General features: G+C 33.6%; 2 protein-coding genes across 7 annotated transcripts; one reads left to right on the forward strand and one right to left on the reverse strand.

Moving 5' to 3' along the window:
• Nucleotides 1-4,835: 4,835 nt before the first annotated feature.
• LOC121767790 (zinc finger protein JAGGED-like) lies at nt 4,836-6,772 on the reverse strand. Its single transcript, XM_042164117.1, has 5 exons — nt 6,551-6,772; nt 6,317-6,411; nt 5,880-6,014; nt 5,616-5,700; nt 4,836-5,527 (listed from the first exon to the last, which is right to left on the reverse strand). Coding segments are annotated over exons 1-5 (666 nt in total). The 5' UTR covers nt 6,553-6,772; the 3' UTR covers nt 4,836-5,178.
• Nucleotides 6,773-11,111: 4,339 nt separating this feature from the next.
• On the forward strand, nt 11,112-13,793 carry LOC121768632 (protein LURP-one-related 15-like). 6 transcript variants are annotated; one of them, XM_042165165.1, is made up of 6 exons: nt 11,131-11,455; nt 11,647-11,844; nt 11,950-12,000; nt 12,139-12,265; nt 12,441-12,909; nt 13,587-13,793. In XM_042165165.1, the coding sequence occupies exons 1-4, from the start codon at nt 11,312-11,314 to the stop codon at nt 12,214-12,216; spliced, it is 471 nt and encodes a 156-aa protein (XP_042021099.1). In that variant the 5' UTR covers nt 11,131-11,311; the 3' UTR covers nt 12,217-12,265; nt 12,441-12,909; nt 13,587-13,793. The 6 variants fall into 6 exon arrangements, 2 of the variants coding, with proteins under 2 accessions (XP_042021099.1, XP_042021098.1); XM_042165164.1 differs by having other exon boundaries at nt 11,132-11,455; nt 12,441-12,497; XR_006043396.1 differs by having other exon boundaries at nt 11,112-11,455; nt 11,647-12,000; nt 12,143-12,265; nt 12,441-12,497.
• The last annotated feature ends 3,057 nt before the right edge of the window (nt 13,794-16,850 follow it).

Genomic DNA, 16,850 nt, shown 5'->3' on the forward strand with positions numbered 1-16,850 from the left:
AAATGGCATACATTGGATCTTGTAATTGGATTCTTGATTTTGTGTAATCTTATGTAACCCCTTCGTCTTTCCAAAATTATACTACTTGCGTTACAAGATACTTAGCAGTTGAGACATTTTTTGGACACAGAGATTTAATAAATTGATGTGTTAAAGATTAAAGTGAAGAGAATAAAGTATGTTTGCTAGAAATGACGCAACATTCTTGGAATACTCCAAAAAATATTACGACTCAATTGTCTTGAGACGGAGGGAGTATTAAGTAGTGACGTTGGTTATGTGATTTATGACTGATTACTTTTTTAATCTATGAAGAATGCTATGCATGCAAATTGTAGTGGACTAACTTAAATTTATTAGTACCCATCTTAAAATGCCCTCGATATAAGAACAATTAAATTGAGAGTTCTTATGAGATGTGCGCTAGAAACAAAGATGTGTTTTGTTAGTATAAGTAACACTTATCAAATCATTTATTTCTTTCGGGGATGTTGCAATTCATTCATATCCACATCCGCTTAAAAAGTATATGAGCTACTCATTTCCGTACTAATGCACCAATGTTCACTCTCTATTTTTTTCTTGGAACGTTACATGCACATCAACTTCGACTTGGTTCGTCCCCAAACCAAACCGTACTATGAGAGGTTCGGCTCTAATAGTGACCCGACATCCTAATTTGCGGTTGTCCCCAATGACCATGCCAAGTTTTTTCAGTGTGTTTTTTCCTCACTCACGCACTGAATTTCTCAATGGGTCATCCATCATAGAATTGTCTAAGGCTAATCATGCTCAACTTTGGACTTCTTATGAGATTGATACCAAAAAAAAAAAGAAGGATACTGTCTTGTTCGTATGATTAACATCTATCCACCCTATTAATCTCTTTTCTGTGTGGTCTTAAACCCGTAGATTCTCTCAAAAAGAATTTATATTTGGATTCATTCATATTAGAATATGTATATGATTATTATTCGCAAGTACTAGCATTAAGTGTTCATTTGTCTCAATAAAAAAAATTGAAATATATGATGATTTTGAATTGGACTAATTAAATTAAACTTTTTGCACATCCCAATGCACCTTCATTGTCTTAATTACAATTCATCAATCACCAATTCAAGTTTATTAATTTCAAATTTAATATTTTAGTTCGAATTGACGATGAATGCTTATATATTGTAGAACAACTTATGTACCGTGGCTTATTTGGATGAGATGGATAGTAAATAAGAGGAATATTGGTGGGAAATGGTTGTCGGAGCATGAATGATTAGGGCACAGAAATATGGACAAAGAAACAGGCAGCATAACCTAATGTATACTAGTGTAATAGATTAGGATAGACTGGTCTTTAATTATCTCCTTAATTCTGTTAACATAAAGACTGAGTTGACCTGCCAATTAGAGTTCATTCATATATTGTTTTTGCACTTCTAGGTACCTCACTTTCATCTGCAGCTTTACGCCGAATTCTCTGCCCTCGCTCTTTCACTCCTCTCTCTCTCTCTCTCTCTCTCTCTCTCTCTCTCTCTCTCTCTCTCTCTCTCTCTCTCTCTCTCTCTCTCTCTCTCTCTCTCTCTCCATTCTCCAACTATAAATTCCTCCACTAGATTTTATGTTGAGCGATTATTCAGCCCTAGATTTTACTTTTATCTTTTAATTAAGTATTTAATTAGTATGCCACCTTTAAGCAATAATGTACAGTTAATCTTCTTTTCATGGAATAGGTTTACTTTCTCATCTACTTTTATACGTGAAGTCATTTTTTGATAATGCTTTATAGTCAGTGTTTAATCTGTATCGGATTAATCTTGACAATGCAAATAATGGCAATTAATACAGTACATTTAATCGTAATTAATGCTCTGGATAAGAAACATTGTAAACTTGCACTTTTTTTGTATACATATGTGTAGTAGTTTTATTTTTGGAAAAAGAATTATATTCACGAGCTTTTGCACTAGACAAAGAAAGACAGGGAGGACAAAGGGAAAGATAATAAGGCTACCACACGAGTTCCGTTTGTTGGATTCGTAATTCCAACCTAAACATAAAAGCACTTGCTATTACGAATTTCAGATTCACCCTGAAAATGATAAAGATCCAAATGAATAGGTTAAGAAAGATCTACATCACATTCAAATCTGAATAAAAAAGGAAGTATTGTACGTGACGTGATTTATCTTACTTTGCAGATGATCAAAAGTGCAGTAATTATAAAAACCATACATAAATAACTGATGACAAATTTGAATGTGATTTGAAGCTCATATTTTGCAGGTTCCACTTGCACATATCTAATGATTGATCACGCATGGTCGACCACTCATGATTTGATCCAATAACCCATCACACGACACTTGCATGGACTCTTTTCCAGATTTTGTTGAAAAGTTTTATGATATTCTACTATAAGATATGTTATCTTACACACAAATTTTGAACAATCAAATCTGATACAAATAAAATACAACTAAAAAAATTAAATACAAATAGAGAAGAAAAAACTGTGAAATAGAGATTTAATAAAAAGAGATCAGAAAAGGAGATTTCAGGAAAATAATATTTTATTCTTCATTCAGTGATTAATAAACTAAAAACATGGCCATGCCTGCACCAGAGCCCCATTCAAGCTTTGCTGCCTTCCTCTCCTGCATCCTCTAACCCAACCATGTAATTTCTCACATCTGCCCTATTAATCTCTCCGATCACCCATTAATTCTGCACTTAATTGTTCCATAATCCGTGATTGGGTAATTTGCTAAGGACATTTTTTGATGCTGTTAATTTGTGTTTCTAACTATACTACCAAAACTGTTCATTCTTGGTGTACCAAACAAAATTAGGAGACGCAATTGGAAGCGTCCTAGAAAAGGAAAAGATTAAAATAATTTGTCTTCAAAGTAGGAGATGCAAATTTTGGTTATATTTCAAAAATTTTCAACGCAAGCAAGCAATTACGTCTTTATTTTTGTGTCTTTAAAGGATTAGTTTTTGTAGTATGAGTTGCTGACTATCTCTTCTTGTTAATAGACTCTATTGTTTAATTTTGTAGTGCTTTTACATTGGGTTTTTTGGTAAGAGACAAGATAGTTATTGGTCCATGTGATCGACATTTCTATGATACCATGTTAAATTGTATTGGTACCAATACTATGTTGGACTGAATTGACATTAAGCATTGAATCTAAGTTTGTTTATGAACCCATATTGGATTGAAAATTTTCTATTGTATTGTATTGGTATTAAACTCTATTAAACTCTTTATTAGAGTTTAATTTTACTTTTACAAGAAAGTAGATAATACTCTAATCCCAATCTTTAACTTATTCATATATTAATTACTTTCGATTTGTTATATTGATTACTTTTGATTCTAACAATTATGAGTATAACAATATAAAGAAATTGTTCAAACCTCAACTCATAGCGGACTTAGGTCTGATTAGGAAACAAAACAAATCTTCAATAAAACGAAGACCAAAAATGAGATATTAAGCTATCATTTCGATTAATATGGAACTAATGATTAAAAGAGGCAATGGTATAGGGTATCAAAAACAGAATTTTTCATCATAGAATTTTACAACTTCAAGGACCACATGTTTTAAGACAAGAGCAGACCCATTGATTCGACGGGTCTCTACAAACCGATCTTTTTCTTTATGTCGAAAGTGAAACCGATCTAGATTTGTTATTCAATGTTGTATGATCAAAAACTAGGAATGTAGTTGGACTGCAAAAACTGTTCAAGTGTTCGAATTAATTGGCTTAAATTAGTCGCCTCCGAGTTTATATTTACTAATAATTTAAAAAAAGCAAAACTGTTTCTAAATTTTGATTTGGAGGTGGAGAAGTTATCGGCTAAAAAAATGCTAAGAATTAATTAATTGCTGGTGTATTTTACATCAAAATGTAAAGTTATTGTGCATTTCCAGTGGAAGACTAAACCATCTGTTAAATGATCAAAATGAAATAGATGGATGTGACCGATTTAGCCTATAGGTACCTCCAATAGCTAGCCCTTGATTTCTTCATAAATATTCCACTTAGCTAGCCTGCACAGGAGAAAACAAAAAGTTCATCAAATACAATCAATATGAACATTTTCATGTCTCGCTATTAATTTCTAAATACATGTCACATGTATTCGATATTGTCTTCTTATTAGACTATATCGTCAATATTAATGTTACTTATCTAATTCACTTGCTAAATTCACGTCACTTGATAATTTTATACACTAGATATCAATATTAAAGTAATCATAAGTAGGTATTTTGAAAAAAATATTTTCATTACTATTATTTATATTTTAATAATTAAATATTAAAAGATAATAGTATCATTTTCATTCCATTTTTTCATAAATTTATAGGAATAATGAAGGCATTTACCATATCAGTTTCTATTTCGCCAATTTGATCTGATAGGTTTTCTTCATGCTATATACTCATACTTATTTTAAAATTACTCTTAAAAAATCTCTTTCTCGCATGTCCACTTAAATGTTCCACAGAGAAAAATAAGTAGGCATATTGTGGTGCATCCACTTTAACTATCCAAAAGCACTTAATAAATTCCAATTGAGGCCAATATACCATGAATCCAGATATAGCTACACTTTTGTGTTCAAGAAATAAAGCATAACATATATTATGAAAATGTAACAAAAAAATCAAACACACCAAAACATCAATTAAGTGATAGAAGGATCGTGTTTGTGACGATCACGCATATGATATAAGTGGCGTCACCTACACACAGATGAAATCCAAACTAGCATACCTTTTTTAATCAAAATAACATATTTATTTCATGTGTATATAACATTCAAAATCATATTATTCCATGGACAAAACTGTTTCGCTTGTTGGAAAATGGTTTCTTCCTAATTAGTTCTTGTCCACCTTCAACTACTACATGCCTTTCCCCACCAAATAACAACATTCTTCTGCACCAAACAAATTCATTGCAATGCAAAAAAAAAACCATTAAAAAAACACGCACCAAACACACACACAAACTCTCATTCAGTCCATTAAACTTTTGATGAGAGCTGAAAAAAGGGTGTTATCCAAAATCCAGAACTCTTTCTCTCTCTCTCTTTTTCTTGCAGAACAGAAACACACACACACAGAGAAAGCCAAAACAAACCGAGAATTGATCCTTCATCTACTTCCGGCCCCAATTGAGCCCATCGTGATCCTGATTGTTCCCTCCGCCGTCGAGCTGTCCCCGAGTGGTGACGGGGGCGCCGACGCAGGTGTAGTAGCTCCCGTTGGTCGGGGGGCCGCCGTAGCACGGGTTGGGGAGGACGTGGCCCACGTAGTAGTCGTTGTGAGGCGGCGGAGGCACCGGGATCAGCTGCGGAGGAGAAGGGAATCCGTACGGCACCGTCTGCGGCGGAGGAGGCGCAGGAGAAGTGGGGAACATTCTAGAAGGTGGATACATGGATCTGAAACCATCGTCCATGCTACTGCTTCCTTGATGATACCCTCCTTGCTGAATTTGCTGCCCACCACTAAATATCCATACCAATATTTAATTAAAATAAAATAAACACATTTTATTACTACTACATGGGACTTGATCGAATCTGAATTTATTACCTCGACACGTAACCTAAGTGAGGCGGAGGTACATCGTTGCTGAAAACAAGCTGTCGAGCCTTGTTCAGTGTTTCTGTCTCCCTCTCTGAAACACAAAATACCAACTAATTCAAAACCAAAAAATGATTAATTTCAACAATGGCGGAGTGTTCTAGAGCAAATATGACCTAATAAGCTTCAATTTTTCGGTACTCTTATTTTTTAATTTGAGATTTGTGCAGCTAATTGTGGTAAAGAAAGGGAAATTAATGAATGAAAATTTGCCTTGGCGGTGGCGATTCATGTGTCCCCCAAGGGCTTGAGATTTGCAGAACTTGAGGGAACAAAATCTGCACTCATAGACTTTCCCAGCTTCATCTTTTTCCTCATCAGCGCCGCTTTTCTTTTTCCTGTATCCGCCTGTAAATATCTAATTTAAGTAAATTTCGTGACACTCTTGACATATTTGTATTCCAACCCTAATCTCCCCTTTTAGTCAATGGATATTCAAGTCACCATTCTTTTTCACTTTGTCTCTTTATTGTCTAGGGTTTCTTTTTATTTTCAAATCCCTGGAAAACAATTTAACATTAACCAAGAATTGATTTTTATTGATTTGACTGAAATGTGAAGCTGCAGTGAGGCATATTACATACAAGAAAAGCATAAAATAATCAATTTGATTAACAAATTCCTTAAAATTATTGTTTTAGTTAATGTACCAGCAGATGAAGAGCTGTCGCCGGAGACCTGTAAGCCGTCTCTGGTATAATCTTCAGGTAGATTATTGAGGTCTAATGAATTGGCTTCTGATCTCCTGAAAAAAAAAACATGACAAAAATTAATGAAAGAGGGAGTTGGAACGAAAAAGAGGGTCCAAGAAAAGTGTAACGTTAAATGAAAATCAATGAGATGCAGAGATAAAAGGGGGTTTCAGTGGGGTGAGGTCTACATACATGGAACCGACAGAGAAAGACAATTATAATAAATATTTATCAAAAAAAAGGGAAATTGAGATGGAAGAGAAGTAGATAGAGAGCTTTGGAAAATTGTAAGACTTTGAGTTAGGGGACTGAAATGTGGAGAGGGCTAGTTGGAGTGATGGTGAAGAAAGTGGGCTTGAAAGTTTTCTATCAGTTTCTTCTGCCAGCAGACATATCCCCTTACTTTCTCTCTCTTTTTTTCTCTAGAATTGAAAGAACAATAAAGGGACAGAGGGTCTCGTGACTTTTAAAAGGAGGGAGTGAGGGTTTTGTGTGGGTAGGGTGCATGCTAGTGTCATTTGGTTTGTATTGAGGTGAGGAGAGAGAAAAATGAGAGGGACGTTGCCTTATTTCATTGGCTCAGCTAAGGTAGCCAGGTTTATCGCCCTAGACATACTAGGGCATCATGCACAATGACAAACAACAATAATCTCATAAACTTTGTCGTAGTTGTATTATTTATTGTGCAAGAGTGAGGCATGTATACGGGCCTCCTTGTGCCCAATTCCTTACCACACGGCCCAGCCTCAACCTCTCCAGCTAGGAGCTAAGCCAAGGAAATCATCTTGAGGAGGGCAAAATTATTCTACTAGTATAAAGAATCTGAGAAGAGGCATTTAGTGAATAGATATGTGACATATGCTTAGTAGTGAAAATGAAGATCAAATATATCTGTGGGGAAGTTTGAGGGGAGCATATACATTGGATCCGCCCATGTCTCCAGCCATGATCGAGCCCATCACCAGCATCGACCAAGTCGAGCCTGATTCGCAACCATCTCGACCGAAAAAGAAATTCACGGCCTCCATCAAGATATATGGATTATAATGGAAAGATATGTGGGGATCTTAATTGTCTGCCATTAATTGTCACAAGTTGACCTGACTCGGATTTTAAGCAATGTAGGTCCTATTTTTATATATGATTTCATAATAAAATATAAGTTAAATGAGTTAATAGAATTTGGGGTCTATTAGAATTAATAAATAGTAAGCGTGACAAGTATTGACAAACGACGAGGGTATTATAATCTTTCATATATTATTTAAATTTTGTAATTAAAGTCTCAAGGAGATTGGTAACTTTTAATACTTATCACTTAGAAATAAAATATTGTTATTCTCATTCCAGTTCTAGACGATTTTACCCCTAGCACCTAAACTAGGGTATCACAATAATTTGCCGTGCTATTGCATAACAATAGCAGCAGAATTTTATAACTGCATCAATTTGTATGGGTTTAGGATTAACGGTTGGATATATTCATTATTATTTAATAGTAGGAGTAAGTTGGTTTTTTTTCGTATTTTAATTTATATTCGAAAATTATAATGTAAACTTTGACTTGATATATACAGACTCTATAGACATAGTCATATTGCCTAACCAATCAAGTAATAATTCTCTTTGTGTTCTTTATTACTTTTCGTGATTGTGTATGTTATATTGCAACATAATAATTGGAATTGCTATGTGAAATTCGAATTTGAACTGGATTGGTATCTACTGATCATAAGTTATGCAAGTCGAAAGTAATGAGCATCTGCAGGCCACACTTGCGGTGATCTAGGTTTTTTTTGGGGCACATTTTCTTCATTTGGGCTTGATCTTGATTAGGGCTATTGCTAATCATCAGCTGCATTAATTTTATTAATTGTATATAGAAATTGAAGTAACGCTAGCTAGGTAGTGTCGTACTCGTAGAGATGAATTTGGTGACTGATTCTCGTATATTTTAATTGATTAAAGTAATTGTTTTATGCTTGAATTTGTAACAACTCTATGCACATGACAAATGATGAGCATGATCACGCTATGTAGGGTATTCATGTGAAATTGTGAATGAGAGTTTATTGTGGTGAGGGGGCATGGGAATGTGAGCTATATAAGGTAGTTGGTGGCCTAACAAAGAATATGGCGCAATATACCTTATGGAGCTTTGGAGACAAGGATGTTTGAGTGTAGTCTTCAAGAGATGGTGGTGGTGGTGGAGATTATTATGATTCACAACTAGGCTATGTTTTTTAATTGTTTCTATCAATTATATTAGTTCTTGCAATCTCTTCGGACCTTACAACTTTTGGTAATTTATCACTAATCAATTATTGTTTCAAATCAATCAAAATATCCATATTTCCGGGATATACAACAAGGGAAGATGGTTTTGTTAATCGAGATGTTTAGTGACTTTCCAATTATGTTCTAGAGATACACACTTTCAATAGTTACGGTTGATTTGAAAAGTTATTGAAAAAAAACTCTTAACTCATTTTGAAACTATGGAATTGAGGATATAAATCAGAATTGGAATTTTTAATTCTAAATCTAATGTTTAGTATAACAAAATATTTGAATTACAATCTAAACTCACTCAATTATACAACTTGAATTACATATTCAAACTAAGATACTTGAAATTCCAAAAATAATAAATTTGGATTTTACACACTGCACACCCATATAGGGCACATATTCACACAGTGCACACACACTAAATACATTTCACAAACTACACTACATACACACATAGATTGCACACACCCATACAAATACAACACACTACATTCACTCACAAACAATACGGACACTACACACACATACACATAGCATGCACACAGAACAAGTATACACACGTTGCACATAACCACAATACACACGCTTAATACATACATATATAATGCACACACTACATATACACATTGCAGCGCACATACATATATAATACATACAATTAACATACAACACACAATTCACAAATTGTGCACCCTCACACATAGTTCACATACACACACTACAACAACACACGTGCAAAAATGATATGACTCAACTATCTTGGAAAAAGGGGTATCTTTTTTTTCTACTTATAGTTAGGGCTGACAATTTTCTACATGACACAAAACACAAAATTAATAAGTTTGGATCAAGTCTTATTGGATTTGTGCCCTTATTTAGTTGACCCATTAGGAACATGATAATTCTGGATTAAGTTCGGGTTTGGTTGAATTTGGGTAACTAACTAAAAATAATAATAATAATAATAATAATTATTATTATTATTATAATTAAATTATTATTATTCTTTTTTAAAAAAATTATACTCTAATTTTATTCTCTAGGTTTGTGTAAATCAAGTTTTATCATGTTAACCATACTTAAAAATTATGTTTCATCATGTAATATTAGATTTTTATGGTGTAATATCATATTTTAATCGTGTAAATCGGGTTTAGGTCGTCATCGTGTCGTCCCCCCTCCCCCACTAATATATTGTCGATTTATACCATATTAGTAGATATTACACAAAGATGCAATATTGTACTACAAATATTTGGTTATCTAAATTAGAACTTTTTCATTGGCCGGCTAGCTGGGACCAACTTTATCTTGAACCAAGTGCAAAATATTAGTAAATGATCAATAACTACTGTTGTGTTATTTCATTTACCTTATATGCCCAAACTTAAGTGTAGTCCACCCAACCCACTCACTTAAGTGTAATACCTAAATTTTGCCGGAGTTTGATCTATGTTTATCGATTATGGAGGCCGACCTCCATGTCATTTCACTAATTTAAAAGAAAAAAAAAATTGAAGTGGGGATCTCTCTGACACCTAGGTCTCATTCACGCCAACCAAGGAGTATAAAAATAAATTAAACAAAGTTTTTCATATGCTATGATTTCTCTCCTGTAGGAGCCCGATTCTATCCGGCATGGGTTTTAAGAAATGTTAAAAAAATTAGATGAAAGAAAGTTAGTGGAATATAGACGGAGGCAGCCCATGCTGTGCCATAAAACGCATAAGTTTTGTAATGAAACGGCAGCAAACATTTAATATTCAATTCATTCCACCACCCCCACGACTGCACCCCCTACCCCTACCCCTCGTTTTCTATTAATCTCCCACCGTAAGTTGATAAACAATTCTTTTAATCTTCACTTAACAGTTAACTTTATTCTTCTAATCATTTGGCAGGAAACTTGGCGTTAACTATTTCTTTTAATTCATTTATTTTTTTAGGTAACAAAATCTATTGAGAATTCTTTTTATAATTGTAATATTTTTAGTTATATTTAGTTACACTAATATTTCGTATTTATTAAGTCTCTTTGTAAATTGACTATTTATTGATTGAGTTTCAATAACGTAAATTTGATTTAAAAGTACTAATATTTCGTATTTATTAAGTCTCTTTGTAAATTGACTATTTATTGATTGAGTTTCAATAACGTAAATTTGATTTAAAAGTAAGTAACTTTTTGGCTAGCCATTTTAATTTTCTCATTTTGATAATTAAATTTAAGGTGGTTTTTACTAAATTAACAAATAAAAGTATACCACATTAAAAAAAGGGCTCATTTTCGAGCACTTATTTGCAAGCAAGCACACGATGTGCTTGCAAATTATGACAGTTTTTCAAGTACAATTGCGAGCAAAATAAAAAAATAACGACCACTTTATAAATAATCATTGGTTTGCGAGCAAATAATACTCGCAAAGAGAGTATTGTCGCATTGCCTTCCATTTCGAGTACTGATGTGCTCAACTTGTAGTACTATTAATATTAAAATAATTTGTTGGACCGCATTATATAGCAAATATTGGCGCAAGATAAAAACTCAAATTTCTTTTAAACATTTCTCTTCATCTCCCCTGTTTCCGATAGTCACACGCCGCTGCGTTCGTGGCCATCCGACGAAAAAAAACGTCCACCGCCACCGATCTGCGGCCTAATATGCCGATGACTCTAGAAGAACTTTTGGATTCACAGACCTCGACGGAAACCTACTTTTCAGGAGTAGAGGAAAAGTCTTCAGCCTCCACATCCGCCGTCTTGCTCGACGCCGCCGGTAACCCTATCATCACCTTCCAGCAGAAGGTAACTGATTTATCAGATCTAAATATAAATCAATTGATCAAATCTAAATCTCGATCGTTTAAATCAATTGATCAAATCTAAATCTCGATTGTTTAAATCAATTGATAAAATCTAAATATCGGTCGTCTGAGTCAATTGATCAAATCTATATCTCGATCGTGCAACTTCTGACGGCGCATAGGAGATGGCAGGTTTTCAGAGGAGAGCGGATTCAAAGAATATGCTTTTTTAGTGTGAGAAAGTCATCGATGATTCAGTTCAAGACGAAGCTGGATATGTCCATGGTTGCTAATTCCAAAGAGGATCGCTGTGATTTTAGGATTGAAGGTAGCTGGTTTGAGCGATCATGCGCCATATACGCCAGAGACACCAATAATGTCATTGCTCAAGTAAGATCAAAAATTTAAACTCACTTTTTGTCTCTAATTTAAATCTATCCATTAATGATGTAGCTATGAAGCACTTGGTTTATGGTCTATCTTATTCTTCATCAGCTTTACTTAATGGATTCTACTACTAATTGGCTTCATTCGATCTTTGTTGAGGTAATTCTGCATCTAAGAGCCTTACCACCGTTATGTGATTTGCACAACTAACATACCCCTTGACAAATTGTTTAGGTTTTATATTTGCTTAGTAACAAGTATTTTATATGATGTTGTTGGAAATCTCCATGTTTCTAGACAGAGGCCAAAAATATTGTGAGTGATCAAAGGCCTAAACTATTGATAAGTAGAAGTGAACAGAGGCCTAAGTTATGATATACCCTAAGGAGCTCAAAACAAGGAATTTGCACCTTTCTTCATTCAGGTTATCCTTGCTATCCTTGCTCCTAATCTTCTTTAACAATACCACATTATTTGCACTTTAGTGATCATAGATTGGATTCAAATTTGAGAATTTTGTTCACTTCTGCTTCATACTGCTGTCAGTGCAACTTGTATCACTACTCTAAATGGAAATGGAACTATATTCTGTTGTGCAGATTTTACAATTTTGAATGCCAAGAAAGCCGTTGTCAAATTCAACCTTTTCGAACATGGTAAGGCAAGAATCACCATATTTTATAGCATGATGGAAGAGTTTGCTATAAATTATGCATTATTCCTACTCTAAATGGAAATGGAACTATATTCTGTTATGCATGCTGCCTTTTATCTTTCTTTCTAATTTGCTTTTCTTGCATATCATGGATAATATATTAATGTGCACCTCGACACTTGGTGAATTAGTTAACAAAGTAAGAGATCTGTAGACTATCCTGTTTTATTTCTTACGGCAGAATACATTTTATTTGTACATGCACTAAAACTAAATTGTTGTAGGTGTTTACAAAGATAAAGTATGGGGCTTACTCTAATATTAAGTAGTAACTCTCAGGATGTATTCCGGATTACTCCCTGTAGCTATTTTACTTGTAGCAAGAAAATGTCGACAGCTCCTCCGATGTTATTGTAAAGTTTCCTCTCTCTTTCATTCATTCTCCCTCTCTCTCTCTCTCTCTCTCTATATATATATATATATATATATATATGGTTGGACTAGGGTGCTAACTATTTACAGTAATAACTAATAACTATCAATGCTATGTATTAAAATTATCAACACAAAGACATAATTTATCAATACAAGAAAGATTGACAAATTTATATTTTGTGTTGATATTTTTAACATACAATATTGATATTTAGTTATTAGTTATTACAATAAAAAGTTAAGTATTTGATCACAAACATATATATATATATATATATATATATATATGTGTGTGTGTGTGTGTGTGTGTGAATTTATGTACAGAGGAATTAGTATTTATAGGAAATGCAGAAGATCGGTAGATTTATGTGACTTATGCCTATTGAGGGAACAGAACTGTCTACACTTTTTAAAGTTTTGTATATATGTAAAATTTTTGTTTCTAGTCATTCTGAACTATTTTTACCTTAGGATTTTAGTTGTTTTCCTTACTGTCATGCCAAGCTTACAAATGATCATTTCCATGTTCTGTTTTGCTTAATTTAGCATTGAACTATATCTTACTTTGGACTTAACATTCTCCAAGTTTTTTTAAATTAGTCATTCCTACCATTCTTATCGTACTAATTTGTTGATTTGTTACATGTCAATCCAGCAAACGAACGGATGCTCGAAGACGGTGGTGCGGATAGAGGCGAGCATACTCGGAGAAACAAACTGCTGCATTGGTAGAACAAGTGAAAAGCCTTTAGTCAACCATTCCTACAAATGAAAAGAAGCTAAGGATAGATTAAGCAATGTAGACTCCATGAAGTGTGTAAAACAATTTTATTTAATTGAATACATTTCTGAATTCCATTTACTCTATTTATTCATTTGATAATAATTAATAAATAAATCTATATAATAATTTGAAAAACAAATAAAAAAATAAAAATAACAATATAGCAAACCAGCATATCCGAGCATATTGTATCCAATAAAACAGACATTTTGCGGTGCTTGCAAATTTCAAGCACAGTGCGGTGCTTGCAAATTTCAAGCATTTGACAAAATTACGAGCACATTCAAGGTGCTTGCAAATGCAAATTTTCAGCTATGTGCTTGCAAAAGCGCTTGCAAATTTTGCAACGAAGCAAATGGGAAGCACATGTGGTGCTTGCAAGTTGCTTGCAAATCTCCATTTTTGCGAGCACATGGGCCTATTTGCGACCAAATCGGTGCTTGCAAATGAGCGTTTGTTTTGTGGAAGCAGATCCTCTGCTGTGCTCTAAATCACAGCACACAATGCTGTGCTTCAAAACGCAAAAGATATCAAACGAAACGCAAACATTAAGCTTTGTCCGCATGATTAGCTTAATTCATTATTCAAACACCATTTCCACATGGGCCCACCTCACCCGATTCATTCTCTTATATATATTTATTTTAATATATTTATAAAGCTGATTCCAACATTTTTTGTCATCAATTATTAAAAATGAATTTGCAATATTAAATATTATGCAACGTTTTTTGTCATTAATTATTTAAAATGAATTTGTATTATTAATATTTATAGCAGATAGTGAAATAATGTTGAAATATATCGATATTGATCACTAAATTTTTGACCTTTGGTCAAATTTTAATATTTCACATAAACTTTTAAATTGGTCTAAAATATCAGCACTTATTTTATATGGACAATCGTGAAATATATACTTATATTTTAGATCACGTTTTAAGTTTGGGACAAGTAGGATAAAAAGGCACGTATAAAACACGTTAATTTAGTAGAGTCAAGTAAGATAAAAAAATTTTACGTAAGTTAGTTGGATATAGTGATTGACCTACCGAGAGAAATAACAAAAATATGTAAAGTAGAAATTTTAAAGTTAGTAAAAAATACTAAAATTTGGCTAAAGCTTTTAGTTTCAGATAACAATAGCCCTTAAATATATTAATACTAATTTTTTTTGTAACTGCTTACTAAATACTCCCTTCGTCCATGAAAAATAGAGTACATTTGCCATTTTTGGTTGTCTATGAAAAATAGATTACATTTAAAAAAAAATTACACTACTTCTCTCTTACTTTCTTTTCATTCTCTTTTACTTTTTCCTCTTCTCTCTTTCTAATAATATGGACCCCACGTTCCACTAACACTACTTTTCTCTTATTTTTTTTCCTTCTCTCTTATTTGACCAATTTTCACATTAAAACCCGTGTCATTCACAATGTGTCCTATTTTTTATTTATTCCAAGTCAAAATCTGTTTTATTGAACAACTTGAAATATTATCCCTATATGTAGGGATGTCAATGTAACCCGAACCCGCGGGCCGGCCCGAATAACCCGATAAAAATACAGGGTTAGGGTTGTAATTTCGCAGCCCGAATTTAAAATCGGGCCAATCGGGCTGACCCGTTCAGGTTGTCGGGTTATGCGGGCTGACCCGATCGGGTTACGGGTCGGCCCGTCGGGTTGAAGGCTTCTGCACCGTGAGCAGTTTTTGTAACGGTCATAACTTTCTCTACAAAGCTCCGATTGAGGTGTGCAATATATCCACGCGAAGCTCTTTCGAAGACGAAGAGAATGATATGTATTAGAGGTTTATCAGAGTTCAAAATTGCGAGAAACATTGACTCAAACAAGGCTGCTGCACATCCACATATTTTGTGTACATTTTCTAATCCATTTTCTATCATTTCTCAACAAACATGTAAACATACCAAAATATAGAAATATAATCAAAATCATCCAAGACAACCCTTTAAAACCATGCAAAATCCAAATACGTCAACCGACTATAAAAGATCACGAAAAAAATCACTATGTGGTTCATGGATTCATAAATACTCGTATATAAAAGCTTTCTTTTAGTATATTTCCAATATAATAGTGCAAAGTGTTTTGACGCCGCTTCGTCATTTAATTATGAGTACTTTGATGATTCTTAAAACAAAGATAAATTATTATTTGACTTATTTACACCTGGAATAAATTAAATTTGACCAATCATAATTCAAGAAAATTTAGAGTTACTTCAATTAGCTAGCATCTTGATAATTCACTTTTTAACAATTCAAAATACTTTTGTTACATCTACGATGCACATCTCACGTTATGAAAATTTTATTTAATTTTCTACGAATTGATTTATGTTTGAATTTTGAAACAAAATGTTGATTTATATTTTAAATACATAAACATAAACATAAACATAAACATAAACATACTATTGATAGATATTTTGTAAATAATTATGTAATGAATTTAAATTTAAATAACTTAATCTTTTTTTAAAATATTAAAGAAAATTAAAAATACATATTTCATTGTTGAATGATTAATTAAAAATATGTATATAATTAAAGAAAATTTAAAATACGTATTATTTTTTTGAAAATATTAAAAGAATTAAAAATACGCATTGACCCGAATAACCCGGTGGGTTAGCCCGAAACTCGAAGGGTTAGGGTCGAACTTTTATAACCCGAAAAAATCATAACCCGAATAGCCCGTACCCGAATGGCCCGACAACCCGAACGGGTTGGCCCGAACCCGAACAAGTTGGTCCGATTGACAAAAATATTGGATTAGCTTTATTATTAAATATTGTAGAATAAATCGGCTAAGGTGGGCCCATGTGGAAATGGTGTTTGCATAAATGAATTAAGCCAATGTTTTAAAAACCGGACCGGACTGGCCGGTTCGACCGGTTCAACCGTGAACCGGTAGGTGGTCCGGTCCGGTTAGCACTATAAAACCAGTGACATGTTCAACCGCCATGAACCGCCGAAACCGGCCGGTCGGACCGGTCTGGCCGGGAACCGGAAACCGGTTCAAATGCTTTTCAAAATTTTATTCTAAAATTTTGGCCTTGATAGGGGTCGAACTCAAGACCTCTCGGTGAACTTACCAACAATTCTACCAC

This window comes from Salvia splendens, chromosome 15, assembly GCF_004379255.2.
Source record: "Salvia splendens isolate huo1 chromosome 15, SspV2, whole genome shotgun sequence".
In the NCBI taxonomy this organism is placed as follows: domain Eukaryota; kingdom Viridiplantae; phylum Streptophyta; class Magnoliopsida; order Lamiales; family Lamiaceae; genus Salvia; species Salvia splendens.